Source organism: Tachypleus tridentatus, chromosome 10 (genome assembly GCF_004210375.1).
Source record: "Tachypleus tridentatus isolate NWPU-2018 chromosome 10, ASM421037v1, whole genome shotgun sequence".
NCBI classification, from domain to species: Eukaryota; Metazoa; Arthropoda; class Merostomata; order Xiphosura; family Limulidae; genus Tachypleus; species Tachypleus tridentatus.
The window spans coordinates 41,595,450-41,611,603 of NC_134834.1; the positions used below are offsets into that span (position 1 = coordinate 41,595,450).

At 33.6% G+C, this 16,154-nt stretch overlaps 1 protein-coding gene across 2 annotated transcripts in view; it reads right to left on the reverse strand.

Moving 5' to 3' along the window:
* Positions 1-2,401: 2,401 nt before the first annotated feature.
* Positions 2,402-16,154, reverse strand: part of LOC143229135 (transient receptor potential cation channel subfamily V member 5-like) — a 100,309-nt gene continuing 86,556 nt past the window's right edge. Inside the window, exons 13-16 of one of the 2 annotated variants that reach the window (XM_076461008.1) lie at positions 12,742-12,896; positions 11,457-11,573; positions 6,951-7,076; positions 2,402-5,383 (exon numbers count right to left, since the gene is read on the reverse strand). In XM_076461008.1, the coding sequence (XP_076317123.1) occupies positions 5,243-5,383; positions 6,951-7,076; positions 11,457-11,573; positions 12,742-12,896 (539 nt within the window). In that variant the 3' untranslated portion in view covers positions 2,402-5,242. Of the gene's footprint in view, positions 5,384-6,950; positions 7,077-11,456; positions 11,574-12,741; positions 12,897-13,995; positions 15,555-16,154 lie in introns of those variants that run through there. The other variant, XM_076461009.1, reaches the window with a different exon arrangement.

A 16,154-nucleotide genomic window follows, 5' to 3' on the forward strand; every position in this document is an offset into this window, starting at 1 on the left:
AAATCAATGACAAATCTACCACTGTTAATGATAAACGTATTCTGTGCTTGTGAGCAACAGTTGGTGAATCCTATGTCATTTTATTTTGGCTTAGAACATATGAAAAATGGTGCATATGACAGTCTTGTGTATTGATCAAAAGTGTTGGTTTTTCAATGCAGTGAAAACAAATGTAATTTAACTTGTAACCGATGAAGCATCAGGAATGTTGGGACGAAAATCAGGGGTTGCTAAACTATTTCTTGATGACCTTATGCTTGAGCTTAGCGTAAATGATGCTGTAAACTAAGTTACGATCTTGAATCATTTACAGATTTTTTGTAGTAAATTATATTTCCTCTATGAAGACGAAATTATTAAATGCGCTGAGTTTCTTCACTGTCAGCTGCTGAAAATTGGTAATGTGTTCAGGGTAAGATATTTGCTTCGCCTTATCGAACTGTAAACCCAATACTGCAGTCTTACAAAGCTTTTTGAGAGCATTTTGGTAGAGCAAGCTATGATGCTTTAAGATCTAGACGTGCAGAGAGAGCTAAGTATGAGTGGCTGAAGAAAGTGCTGGAATCTTCGGCTTTCGAGGACAAATTATACAAGATTTTGTTTTGTTTTTTATTTCAAGAGAACGATTCAGCATCATTTATATTCTTTTTATGTTTATTTACGTAATATGTAATTTAATGTGCGACTCTTTCTAGTATCTCCAGACTTTTTGTGTACCTATCACCCCACTACTTCTTCTAAACATGTACCTAGTTCCTAAAACCCATTTATTTTCCTGATTAAAAACAATATTCCGTCAATAGACATTGTACTAAAAATACTGTTTCAAAACGAGTAGCTAGATTTCTTCTTTTTCCTCTGTAAGGATTACCAATGAAAGGTTGTTCTATCTTTTTGTGTAAACTTGCCTTCTTGAATAAAAACTCGATAAGTGAGCGAGTGAGTAAATAACCATACCCTATGAAGAGAACATATTTATAGCTCTTAATATTTTCATAATACACCCTTGTGCAAATTAATTGAAACAAGGCGGAAAATTACGAGTTTTTCAATTTTTTGCCTTTTATTTCTGAGAATCCAAAAATTACTCACAAATTAATACATGATATGACCGTCTTTATTTTTCAGAAGATCATTAATCCGCTTTGGTATCGAGTCCACGAGTTGACTGTAATCTTTACTAATTTTTGAATCACGGTACCACACCTCAATTATGGCCTTAATTAGCTTATCTTTCGTAGTACAGTCTTTTCCCCGAAGTCTTGCTTTACAAATCGCCCAAAGATTTTTAATAGGATTTAAGTCCGGAGAATTTCCAGGCCAGCCCAACACCTTTATTCGCGTTGTAGTCATAAAATTCTTCACAAGTTTCGATGTGTGGCACGGAGCAAGATCTTGCTGAAAAATGCCAAATCCATCTGGAAATCTCTTTTTCAATTCTGGAACGACTCTTCTTTACAAAACTTCGATGTACTGTGGCCCTCGCATTATACCTTCTACGTAAGGCTCCGACGCCATAGTAGCTGAAAAAGCCCCAAAACATCTTCTTCAAGGGATGTTTTACGAACTGATTGATGTGAGATTGTCGACGTTTCTCACCTGGAGATCTGCGAACATGCAGACTTCTTTGACCCTGTACGAAGAAATGAGTCTCGTCACTGAATAACACCTTCCTCCATTGTTCTTGCGTCCAGTTCTTGTATTTCAGACCCCATTGATACCGTTTTTTCTTCATTGAGTTGGTAAAAAGTTTTTTTGAATGGTCTTCTTTCCCTTCTAACGCAATTTCGAATGACGTAATATTCCTCAAAATTTCGTCATATATCCCATAAATAGATCTACCGTACTGCAAAACACAGCTTTTTTGTTTGTTTGTTTGTTTTGGAATTTCGCGCAAAGCTACTCGGGGGCTATCTGTGCTAGCCGTCCCTAATTTAGCAGTGTAAGACTAGAGGGAAAGCAGCTAGTCATCACCACCCACCGCCAACTCTTGGGCTGCTCTTTTACCAACGAATAGTGGGATTGACCGTAACATTATACATCTCCACGGCTGGGAGGGCGAGCATGTTTAGCGCGACGCGGGCGCGAACCCGCGACCCTCGGATTACGAGTCGCACGCCTTACGCGCTTGGCCATGCCAGGCCCAAAACACAGCTAATGACTCCGTCTGTGTAAAAAAATGACTATTAAAGGAAATCAGCGGGTTCAGCGAGCATACACCGGCCGCCATGCTGAAAATATTGTAAAATGACCATTTGTTTCAATTAATTTGCACAAGGGTATAGGACAATTTTTTCGAGTATATAGGATTAAAAAACAGAATAAGTCCTAATATATTTCCTTTTCTTTCATCAGATGGTGGTGGAAATAACATTAGCCAGAAACATTCACCACTTTCTTGAATTCAAATAATTTATTTAATTTGCGCAACAGTTAATAAACTATTATTAACAACAGATAAACCAAAATTAAAAATTAATAACATATTACCTGCTCGTTGTTAAAATTTGTCACGTTTTCCTGTCTACAAACTAATTATATAAATATTGAAAACGTTTAATATTTGACAAGAAGTGAACATTTATTTCAAACCATATTTAGCTTACTTTACAACATGGTGATAACTAAGCAATACATGGCTTAATAATTTTGGGCAAAGCTACACGAAAGTTATCTGCGCTAGCCGTCCCTAATTTCGCAGGGAAAGACTAGATGGAAAGAAGCTAGTCATCACCACCCACCTCCAACATTTGCGCTACTCTTTTACCAATGAATAATAGGATTACCTGTAACATATAACGCTCCCCCAGCTAAAAGGGCTAGCAAGTTTGGAGGGACGGGATTGAATCCCATGACTCTTAGATTGCTAGTCGAACGCCCTAACCATCTGGCTATGCTACGCGTTCTGTTTTAAAACTAAAGAGAAAAAAAAAACCTTTTAAAATATTTTCTCGTTAAAAAATAAAACAAAAATTAAAAACCAAACAGAACAAAGATGTAAGAAGTTCCCAGTGCTTTCGACTTTTAATGAACCTGTATAGTTGTAAAATTTATATATAAAATGTCTAGAACATTTTGAGGATGTAGTTTGTTATTTGAATAATATATTTTTTTTAATATGAGAAATCACGTCCTTAGATTCGCACCTTGCAAATAATATATAATTAAAACTATAATTATTTTTACATTTCGTTGTGAACGTTTCTTTGTAGGAAAATGGTACTGCTGCACTTTCAATAGATTCATCTTTCACGCTTTTCAACTGTAACAGCAACTCAGGCTATTCACTTAAGTTGCATGCACCTTCCAAATTTCTCAGAAAAAGAGTTCCTTTTATGGACCACGCTCGTATCTAAAGTACTTAGAAAATCTACAAAAGAGGGGGGCGAAACATAAATTTTCCCACACCGCGATATTGAAAATGGGGGTTGAGCATTCCCGTGTTTAACGTGCTGGTACCTAGGTTCCCAAGGCCTGCGGGTTTAAAATACTTAACTCCTAGGGCAAGAGAGTAAAAATAACTCTTACAAAGAGGATTATGAGGAAGCAGCTTGTGTACTCAATAAATATAAAGAGAGAATAACTTTAAATCTAATTTCTGAAAACGGGATTATATAAGATTTATCTTATTGAAAACTGTCATCGATAACGAAACTGTTTAATTCATAATTATTATGTTCATCCTGCTAAATATTTACATCACAAACGTCATGGTATAAATAGTAACATTTCTAGCTTTATTATCAAGTGTAAATATAACAAAATTAAACGTTGACAAAACACAAAAAATTTAGAGTTTCAATAATTATTGAATGCTTAGTTCAACGGAAGCACATTATAAAAGCTCATTATATCATTTTTAAACCCAGGTGTATAAACAATGAAATAACTGTAGAATACCAGGAATTCTTCAATATACTAAATACAACAAAATCTAATTATTCACATCCTTAATACAATTTAGTTCCAGGTTTTAGGTACATTTTTTTTAAACAGCTAAGCGTTATATGACATTTGCTGAACATGTACGTATGAGAAGAAAATTCCATTTATAAAATGCATTTAAGTTAATCAAACAGGACCTTACAATGCAAAACTGAATGTCTAAACATGTAGATGCACGCCATTAATTTAGGTAACGGCCAGATTCTTAACCAGTAAAAATATTAAATAATTCTGTGAAGCCTCTTAGTAGCTTTCTTCAAGATAAAAAAGGCTACGGATTTACAACGCTAAAATTAGAGTTCGGTTATCCTCGGTAGACTCAGCAAATAGCCCGATATGGCTTTGCTATAAAAAAAACAACAACACACACATACATTTCTTCAAGATAAAAACGTTGACAAAAATAATAAAAACATACTTAAGGAAGTTCTCGTCATTAGTTTCAAGTGCCTATAGCTAAAATAAAGTTTACAGATATAAAAAAGAAATAAATCTAGGCTTTTTTAATACAGTAAAAAAAACAGTAAATCTAGACAGTTTGTGAGGTTATTGCCGATAATTTAAAAACAAAGTAAATTGAGGGGCAGATCCAAGAATTTACAAAGGGGAGGTCTAGATGCCACTAACAAGATTGCTTCATAGGCATATTAAAAATCAACAAGTATTTTTTATTAATTTGTACTATAATTGGAAACAAAACATTCGTGCGCAATTTGAACTGTCAGACGAAACGAATCACAGGTATCGTGATTTTGGAATACTGAAGAAAGGGGTTCCGGACCTCCTTCCCCTAGATCGTCCATGGCTACTGTTTGAGATGACCTTGGTGAAAAACATAAAGTTGGAGAAATCGTGTGGTTGTTGTTGTCGGACCTATATGTAACATTGTGGAGATTATTTTCCTGGCGGCGGAACGTATTAGAATGGTGGTAGAGGGTGAAGGTAGCGACGATTGGAGAATTGTATTTAATATGTTGACTGTGATTATTAAAGCCCAAACTAAAACAGTGAATTTTACGATTGTTACACTCAATTTATTCCATGTTCGAAGGATCATTCTGCTATTGGGTAAAAACTGGGGTGAGGTACATATGTTCACCTCCTTTGTTTGTAACAAGCTCAACACATACATACGTTCAAATAAAAAAAAAGTCATATCACTTTATGCTAACCATATGCTTTTATAGAATTCGCTAAACTGTTTTCAAAATGGAAATAAAATTGAAAAGAAACGTTCAGTATCTTATAGTAAACGCAGTAGTAATAACTATTAATGAAAGCTAAACGACAGCTAACTTCACAGACTTATAGTACTGGGTGCTTTAAAGGGGGTGCTGCGCGGGGATAGGACATTAGATCCTTCTTCGCGACGTCGTTTGTTCTCAAGGTGTGTGATCTTCAGTTCTCCCAGCTTTCTCAGCTCTTCCATTTCTTGTTCCTAAAAGTAAAGAAGCCACGAAATTAATTCAACTTTACTCATAAGCATGCTTATTAATAAGAAGCAGAAATATACGTCTATCTGTATTTAACTTTTGTCAAGCATGTTTATTAGTTAGAAGCAGAAATATACGTTTATCTGTATTTAACTTTTGTTAAGCATGCTTATTAGTTAGAAGCAGAAATATACGTCTATCTGTATTTAACTTTTGTTAAGCATGCTTATTAGTTAGAAGCATAAATATACGTCTATCTGTATTTAACTTTTGTTAAGCATGCTTATTAGTTAGAAGCAGAAATACACGTCTATCTGTATTTAACTTTTGTTAAGCATGCTTATTAGTTAGAAGCATAAATATACGTCTATCTGTATTTAACTTTTGTTAAGCATGCTTATTAGTTAGAAGCATAAATATACGTCTATCTGTATTTAACTTTTGTTAAGCATGCTTATTAGTTAGAAGCATAAATATACGTCTATCTGTATTTAACTTTTGTTAAGCATGCTTATTAGTTAGAAGCAGAAATATACGTCTGTCTGTATTTAACTTTTGTTAAGCATGCTTATTAGTTAGAAGCAGAAATATACGTCTATCTGTATTTAACTTTTGTTAAGCATGCTTATTAGTTAGAAGCAGAAATATACGTCTATCTGTATTTACCTTTTGTTAAGCATGCATATTAGTAAGAAGCAGAAATATACGTCTATCAGTATTTAACTTTTGTTAAGGCTTTTGAAAAGTAATTCATTCCGTGTTTATATATAGCTCAAATAATTTGTGTATATAACAGTTAGCTAGAATTTTGCTTTTGCATAAGAACTTGTCTTATTAAATAGTTAAGTATGACATCAAAATCACGACTGGCCTAAACTTTGTCATTAACTTAAATGGTAGACCTTTCCATGTCACACAATTTAATGTTCTGATCTATAAGTTGTCTTCACTATTACTTTTCTGGAAATAATTATCGAATGGATAAAATAATTCCTCATCAGTTAGAGCCTCACTGTTTTGTAAGTTTCGATTAACTGATAATTTTTTCAACGTTCAAATTTATAATGTCAGTTTGAGAGTTACAAATTGTAAGCCCCTTAACCAAGCTATACCTGTTACAAAAATCTGCATAACCTGTGTTCAATATAAGTAGATTAAACCTAAAATAAAGAATAAGCTCAATGATAATGAAGAACCGGAAAAGGAAACTTAGTTAGAAATAAAAATAAAACACGGCCAGCACGATATTTTAAAATATCTATTTTAACATATTGTTTCGGCATTTTTTCCCTGCATTATTTCCTTGAATCTGTTAACATGTGTTAATTGATGTTTTCAAAATATTATAGATATTTATACTTAATTATCATTTTGGGAGACAAAATATTTAGGTTCGAATCTATGTTTCAATACAGATAAGGCAATGATTTACCATTTTAGAACATACTTAAAACACATTTTTATTATAAAAAATATGGTAACTGACAAACTATTTACGAATATTTTCACAAAATAAAATTCATATTTTTGATCTTTTTATTTCCAAATAAGACTCAGCAAAATAAACTTTACATTTTGTTGTAGCCTTAGTACAAGGGCTCTTCGTCCGTCTGCCATGGCTTGAGAGTAGCGGAGAAGTTGCTCTAAACACTCAGAAGGTGGCACCCCTCTCTCTACAACTAACACAATTCTGGCCCACTGTATTCGGTTTAAAACAGAAGGGAAGAACAATTACTTTTGGGAACGTTTTAACGTTCAACGTTAAATATTTCAGTATAATGAACGTTGTTTTATTCTTTTTACAAGTATAGTTGAAAGTAAATTAATTGTTATGTCAAGTTAATTAATGCACTCTTATGTTTTAATTTTTTTCTTTTCATAAGATATTTTATTGCTAATTTTTAGTCCGTAATTATATAATGGGTTATTTGCATTCTGTCCACCACATGGAATCAAACTTCAGATATTTGCATTTTAATTATATAGACGCTGACCTACCGACGGACTTCACACGAGATTTCTTAGCTGTTTATTTTGTTAATCAGAAATGTAAGACTGAGAGTGTAATAGTTTATTTTTTAATATAGTAAAAGCACAGTTTAAAGCAATAGTTCTGCACAAAGAACACGTCTTGCCTTTCATAAGTGCTCATCAACTAATAAATTGTAAGTGAAAGAAGACTGATATAACTTGTTGAAGACCACAAGCTAAAACTGTGTAAGGCCTTGTGTATCAGTAAAGTCTTTTTACATTCGAGTGGGCGGTCATCACTGAAAGGCGAGTATGTTTGGTGACAGCGTTTCGAGCTCGTGACCCGCAGGTTGTAAGTCGAGTGCCTTCATCACCAGGCCATGCTAGGACTCGAGTTTGTCTATTATAGTACACTTTTAGAATATTCCGCCCCAGGATCTGTTTGAAAATTTGACATTTGTGTTACAGGATTAAAGAACGCTCAGAACTGGAGTCAAATACCGACTGCCACATCCTTAAAGACCAATTTCACAAATTTGGACAATCGTAAATCAATACTATACATGACACTTACAGACACCTAGAATCTGGTTATTTTGTGTCAGGTATTGTATGTAACGCTGTAAGCGACAACGAGTATCCACTTAGTATGGAGTTGTTTTGTATCAGGTATTGCATGTAACACTGTAAGCGACAACAAGTATCCACCTAGAATGGAGTTGTGCCTCTTTAGAACCTTTAAGACTTGAGTGTGCCTTCATGGTGTATCTATCTCGTTCCAGCTCACATCCTGCAATAATGTGCTCTAGCTTTTCCCTAGAAGAACACTTTGGATACTTCCCAACCTCACTCACTTCCCATCTAAATTAACTGGATTAAGGTGTTGTTCATACACTACCCTGATCAAGAACCTTATTTTAGACGAATCCATCTGCCAGATGCAACCACACTTAAATTGGTGGTGTATATTTTTACAAAACACATCCATTGTTCTTGTGAGCCTAACTATGCCACTCTTTTTTCTTCTCCTTTTTTAATTATTCTATTACATTTCTCTGTGTTTTACCAACTACCTTTCAATATTCACACCTGAGTTTCTCCAAACAAGCTTCTCCTATCCATTTATACTGTTCCTACAATCTCCTTCATCACTAACATGTTTTCTACATCTGTAACCCCTGTGCTTAAATCCCACTTTCTGTCTGTTTAGGTCAGATGTCCTTATCCTTTGATTTGTTTAATATCAAGAGAATCTCACCCTTACAAACTTTGTATTCTTTTGCTAATTATAGAATTAGAAGATCAACATAAAGGCTCCTACAAGATTGCACTGGAATTAAAGCTCTTAGGGACCAGAAAACACCTATGATGATTTTTCTATAGCCTCAACTAGGGTTGAAAATATATCATATACCTGGAGAGACTATAAAACCCTTGACAGGAAACTAAATTGAAAAACTACACTTTAAACTTTCCAGATAGGTCACATTTTTAATACCTCAATCCTTTACAAAGCTGATTCTTAACTATTTTCCCTCTAAACCCACATTTGAGAGGCACATAGTACCACCTTCCCAATATCTTAACATGTTTTTCAAATGCACTTGGAATTCTTACGCCATCAGTGAAGAAATATATTTAGTTATCTTGCCTTTCTAATAGTCAAGCTTCTACTTTTCTTAGACTCATATTTCATGTGGCATCATATTATCAGTACATCAAGTATTGTCTAAACGGCATAAACATCTGTCGTAAATGGAGATATGATAGTGACAACATACATGAATGCCCTAGGTGATGGTAGGTCTCAATTTACCGTAATTTGTATCCCAGAAATGTATGGGTCTACCCTTTTAATAACCATCTCTAACAGCCAAAACAAAAATGAGTTATAAAATCGCATATCCAATAGGTATTTCTATTCATAATGAATGCCAAGCAGTGATGAATTGTCTAGTGATAAATCTCATCTAGAATTTATGATAGTATTGGTTCACAAGATTTCAAAGTTTACTTGGCACCCCAAAATGTTCCATAGTCAAATCAATCATCCTATGGGGTACCGAGCTATGAACGTTTGCTAGATCTATATATAAGGGAGACACGAAGGTTCAATAAATCAACTTAATTTAAAAATACAATACCGAACAACCAGACCGCTTTTGAAAGGTGGACTTTTCTTCTTCAGGGGTAATTTTCATTTAGATCACCTTTCCTCTTTTTAATATCTTTGATTGTTGCCTAAATCATGCTGACATACTTAAGATACCATAGAAAGCCTATAACTCTCGTTTTCTGCACTAATTTGTTTATGTACTCATTTTCCAACAGGAAACTGGTCAGCCTATTATTAAATACATTGAAATAAATATAATAATCTACATTCAACAGTGAAATTGTTCGAAATTGTCCCCAGAATTCGGATTTTCTTCCATGGAAATGTAAATTCTAATCGCTGTCTACCATTTATAGGCTTTCTTATCAAACAATTCTGTCAAAATTGATAGAACATGTGAGCACTTATAAATGTTATAGCTGATTGCATTAATCTCAGAGACATTTCCAACTTTGTATTTTCTCACAACCCTATCAATCTCTTCAAATTGCATGTTACCCATATCAAACCCATATGCTGGCCTTAACCCTGGTATGTACTCAAGCTAAACAGCCATATTAACACATGCATATGTTTTCCACAAATGCCTTTCAACCTCTTCTTACTAGTCTTTAGTTATCCACTGCTACCCTGCTCAAAAACCCTCTTCAAACATTTACAGCAATTTCTCCAAAACAGCTCGATTTGTTTTCGAAATTGCCTCACTTCTATCAATTTTCTTGATATTTAAGTCTCAGCTTAAAGTAACCTTAAAGGTCAAATAAATGAACTATTTTAATCCTGTTAATGTGTATTTGTAGGTCCAAGTTTGAAACTTAACTTGTCTTTTTTCTTCTTTCTCGTGAAGTTCTTTTGGAAGAGGCAAAACTAAACATAAGAACGTGCATTTCATTGACAAAGTGGCTGTTAGAGCTAAAATGTTTTGAAAGTGGATGATCAGTTTTACTGTTTTCGAACTAACTTAAGTATATCTTTTGTCAGTTATAAGTCTGCGAGAGGTTTCGAAAAGGTAATTATAATATATCTAATACAGCATAAAACAGACAGTTAAACTACACGTGTATTGACCTCGGATGTCTTGGTGGATATCAGTGGATTAATAACCCAACACTAAAATTCAGGGCTAGATTCCCCGTGGTGAACGCAGCATATATCCCAATGTGGCTTTGGATTAAAACAAGCATAAAACGTATCATAACTTATAAAGTATTGTTAAAAACCTCTAGCGACTTTGGCACAAAAACTATTAGGTTAAGAATGACTATGATACAGGACTAGTAGGTTGATAATTAGTATACAGGACGAAGAGGTTGATAATAATTGTTATACAGGCTAGCAGGTTGATAATAATTATTATACAGGACTAGAAGACTGATAATAATTATTATACAGGACTAGTAGGCTGACAAAAATATTCAACATTCTTCATTAAACACAGAAGAACAATATCTTACCAGTCTCTACTGAGATGAAAAATATAATTTATGGATTTATACCAAACTCAGAACAATAACTATATAGTCTCTACGGATAGGATAATAGCTGATCTACATTCACCAAAAAGAGAGCAATAATTTAACACTGTCATTTGGAAAAAATAGTCCTCGGACTTCACTACTCACTGCAATAACTTGCTTGTCTCCTCTTAGTTGCATATAATAACTCATTCATCTCAACAAACACAAAACATTAACACATCAACTTATTGAGTTGAGAATAACAATTTGTTGGTCTTCAAGAAACACAGGACATCATTTGGTCAGTCACTTCTAAATGAATAATACTAATTATCAGTCTTCATTAGGAATAAATTAACTTGTAGATCTTTGCCGATCGGAGAATAATAACTCTCCAATGTATAAGTGATAATAAATCTTCTCAGTCCCTACTTCAATTATACAAGAGGCTAACCATTCCCTAGTGACCGGATAGCAATAATCATCAATTACTTTTTATCTATGTATGTATTCTAAAAGGAAGAGATAACTAACCTGCCTGACCCATTCATTTCTTCTCTCGGCGATGTCTTGGTACGTCTTTCCCATCATAGCGATCAGCATGTTAATCAACAGAATAGTGACTAGAGCCATGTACATGATGAACAGAACCTTCAGTATGCGAGATCAAAATAACATGATCCTATTAACCAAAACAATAAGTATTTCGGGGCTTTACTTGTCTATTTGTTTCCTAAGTTCTGATAGAGATGCAGGAGCTTTCGTGAATTTTTACGTCGCTGAACAATAGTCTTTATCAGTTAGCAGCTACAAGATACTAAATAAACTTTAAAAGTATACTAAACTTACCAGAATCGCTCAAATTACTACATCGTTTTCGGTTATTAGTTTCTTTTCACCAGCAAAAATAATAGTTAGTGTTTCTTTTTTTTTTTTGTTACTAATTATACATGAAGGTTCATAAAACTACCATTCTCGTTGCTTAACAACTTCGATGTATGCACATTATAACGATTTCTTTATTTATGTGTAGTTAAGGCACTTGACTGTAAATCAGCGGATTATGAGTTCGAATGTCTTTATCGAAAAGCTCGCTTTTTAAACCGTTAAGTTACAGTACATCCCACTATTCATTGGTAAAGAATAGCCTAAGAGTTTTTAATGAATGATGTTGAGTAGTTATCATGTAGTACAGGAAGCTCTTGCGAAAAAAAAACAAATCAAACAAAAACCGTTTAACATGCTACCTTACCTTTTATTTTCCATTAACTATTAAATGATACTAGTAGAACTATGTATAACGTTAAGATATTAGTATATCCTGAATTAAATGCCTATCTTAAAGGCAAACTTATCGCCTGTACAGAAGGATCGGGGTTGCCTATTGGTTAGCATGCCAGGATTGTGAATTCCAAGGTTCCTGGTCTGCGTCTTATTGCCAGAAAAAACAAAAATGTCCTGAACAGTCGAAGTTCTGGTGTTGGATGCTGTTGAATAGCTGCCTGCTCTCTGGTCATAAAGTATGAAGTTAGGAATGTTTATGCGGAGATAGTCGTGCGAAAATTCTAACCAAATATGGCTTGCATATAGTGCTATGATAATCTCCGTGCTTCAACAGGGGTACAATAATGATTAATAAATATCAACTAGATGACTTACAGATTTTAATAAAGGCAAAATTGTAGTTTAAGGACATTTATTTATATTCATAAAGCAACAGGTAAGACTGACAGTACATTAACTTGATTGTTGAAAAAAGTAAAAAAAATAATAATGAAATTTTACATTAAAGTGTAATATAAACAGAATATAATCTTACTTTAGCGGTAGTAGGATGAGCCGTATGTTCAAAGGCCTCATACATGTCTCCAAACTCCGACAAAGACATGACGAACATAGCCATGATGCTGGACACTGGGCTCTTGAAAAAATTATTCCCTTCACCATCGTGAGTTAGAAATATGACGTAGTAAGCTGAATATAACAGAAACAAAAACATGCGCTTAAAGACGAAAATTTGGCTTTAATTCGATTCAAACGATTTAGACGTGTTTTGAAACATGATTTTCGCCCTTTAAAAATCGAATACCACATGTTCAATCTTTTCAGTCATACAGATGAGCTTTAAATGTTTCTAATTGCTAATCGTTAGGTTATTTAACTGACTTTTCAGAGAAAATCTGGTGCCAAAGTATATTAAATAAAAAACACTAACTCTTTTGCAATTACTTAGATTTACGAAATGTTTTGTCTGGCATTTCTATTTCAATTTCAATCAGTTTTATTTTGTTGTATTTGTTTTAAAAATAATAATTTTCGGTAAAATAGTTTATTCTGGTTTTAATGTATTTCATTACAGTTTGAAGAAAAAGGCAGTTTTCTCATGACAAGATTTTAAGCAGTTATAAACTACAATAAGGAATTTTTACATTTTTATTTTTCGGATCTCATAGCTCAAAAATGAAATAAATCAAGATTGAAAGATGTTTGTTTGTTTGTTTGGAATCAAACACAGAGCCACATAAAAGGCTATCTGTGCTTTGCCCACAACGGGTATCCAAACCCGGTTTCTAGCGGTGAGAATACACAGACATACCACTGTGTGGCCCGGCATGGCCAGGTGGTTAAGGCACTTGATTAATAATCCGAGGTTCGTGGGTTCGAATTCCCGTCACACCAAACATGCTTACCATTTCAGCCGTGAGGGCATTATAATGTGACGGTCAACTTTTACCAACTTTTCGTTGGTAAAAGAGTAGCCCAAGAGTTGGTGGTGGGTGGTGATGACTAGCTGCTTTCCCTCTAGTCTTACACTACGAAATTAGGGACGGCTAGAGCAGATAGCCCTCATGTAGCTTTGCGCGAAATTCAAAATAAACAATCAGTTTGTCGAATGGTATTTATTTCTGATGCCGTTTGATATTTAAATGAAGAGCAAACAAATAATCCTGTAAATAGTTACGTCATCAAGCGCTAAAACAAATACACAAAGTAATGAACACACGTGTTACAATAAAAGTAAGGAGCTAAAACACGTGGATTAAAATAAAAATAAAATACGAGTATTGCATTATAATGTTCTATAATACATTTATTAAGTAAAAAAATGAAGAGATAAATACATATATTACGACAAACATAAAGAATGAAAATACATATGTTACGATTACCATAATGTACATGTATTACAAAAAACATAAAGTACTACAATAACTGTCACGATAAGCATAACATTATATAGTACATGTATTATAGTAAACATAAAGTGAATAAATATTTGATTATATATGAACAACTTTCTGTATCAAGATACAATGAAAGGTGAGTTACGCCTTGACTAAGTACTCACGTGTAGTTGTGCCAAGTTACTAAAAACAAGAGAAAACTACGGTTTTCTCGTGTTCCTGTGCCAAATTATCATCTAAAGTGAATAAAAACTATATTACTTATGTGAGTATTGCTGTACCAAGTTAAAAGGCAAAGTGAAAAACACTTGACAATGTGTAGCTGTCCCAAATAATTAGGTAAAGTGAAATGGATACTTTATTATGTATTCACATCTAGTTGTGCCAAGTTATCAAGTGAAAAAACAAACAAACTGAATTAACTTGTTCCTGTGTCCAGCTACTAGGTTCAGTGAATAAAGAATTAATGATCTATTCATGTGTAGTTGTGTCAAGTTAATAGGTTAAGTGAACAAAGAATTAATCATCAATCCAGGTGTAGTTGTGTCAAGTTACTAGGTTAAGTGAATAAAGAATTACTGTATTACTTCGAATTTTAAGATGCACTATTTTTCACATTTTTCCGAACTGAAAGTTTAGGGTGCGCCTTAAATTCGAGGTATTATTTTACACTCTTCGAAAGTCTCGAAAACATCGTTTTCCTCGAATAACAAAGATTTTCTAAAAAAATCCTGCATTAACAAACAGATTGGACTATAGTTTCAAAAGAACTTAGCTTAGAAAGCTAAAAAACACGTACAAACGTCAAATTTGCCGATGTCAGCGCCTCTAGCGGTATAGTTGCGTATCACCGTCTTCAGTCGTTTTCTGACTTTCCTATTGTTTATTCGCTATTTTATTGTGTTTTTACCCATGGAAAAGCATTTTACCTACGATGCTGAATTTAAAAGAAAGGTTATTTTGCACGCTGAAAACATTGGGAATTGTGCAGCCGGTAAAAATTATACAATGAGTGAGGCAAATGTACGTCATTCGCGTGGTATGAAAACAAAGTTGTTTTCTGGCAAGAAACGTACAAAGTCCAAGTCATTTTCTGGCCCAAGAAAAGGAAGACATCCTGACATTGATGTCACCGTTTTAATGTATTTCAAAGAGTTACAAAATAAAGGACTGCCTGTAGTGAGAGAAGTCTTCATGTTAAAAGCAAAAGAACGTGTAGAAAATATTAGTATTTCTTTCAAGTTTGATTGGTGTGAGAAATTTACGAAAAGAGAAGGTTTATCATTCAGGCGAATGGCAATAATTAGTCAAAAATTGCCGTCAGATTTTGAAGATGCGGAAAATGGAAGGCGAGATGGCACTCTTTGGGTCTATGGTGAGTCAAGCGACGAAGATACTTCAACTTCAGAATATAACACTGAGTCAGAAGAAACATCAGAGTAACATTCTGATTAAATAAAGAAAACACAAAAAACATTATTATGATGAAAATTTTAAACTTCCTTATATTTTATACATTTTTATTATATTTTATTTTAAATATATTACTAACATTTTTGATTCGTTAATAAACTCTTTTAAAATATATTTACTTCTTTCTAATTATCATTCAATTGTTTTTCCTGAAAATCCTTTTTAAAAGTGGGTCGCATCTTAAATTAGAAGTAATACAGTAATTATCTATCCATGTGTAGCTATGTTAAGTTACTAGGTTAAGTGAATAGAGAATTAATTATCTATCCATGTTTAGCTGTGTCAAGTTACTAGGTTAAGTGAATAAAGAATTAATTATCTATCCATGTGTAGCTGTGTCAAGTTACTAGGTTAAGTGAACAAAGAATTAATTATCTATCCATGTGTAGCTGTGTCAAGTTACTAGGTTAAGTGAACAAAGAATTAATTATCTATCCATGTTTAGCTGTGTCAAGTTACTAGGTTAAGTGAGTAGAGAATTAATTATCTATCCATGTGTAGCTGTGTCAAGTTACTAGGTTAAGTGAACAAAGAATTAATTATCTATCCATGTTTAGCTGTGTCAAGTTACTAG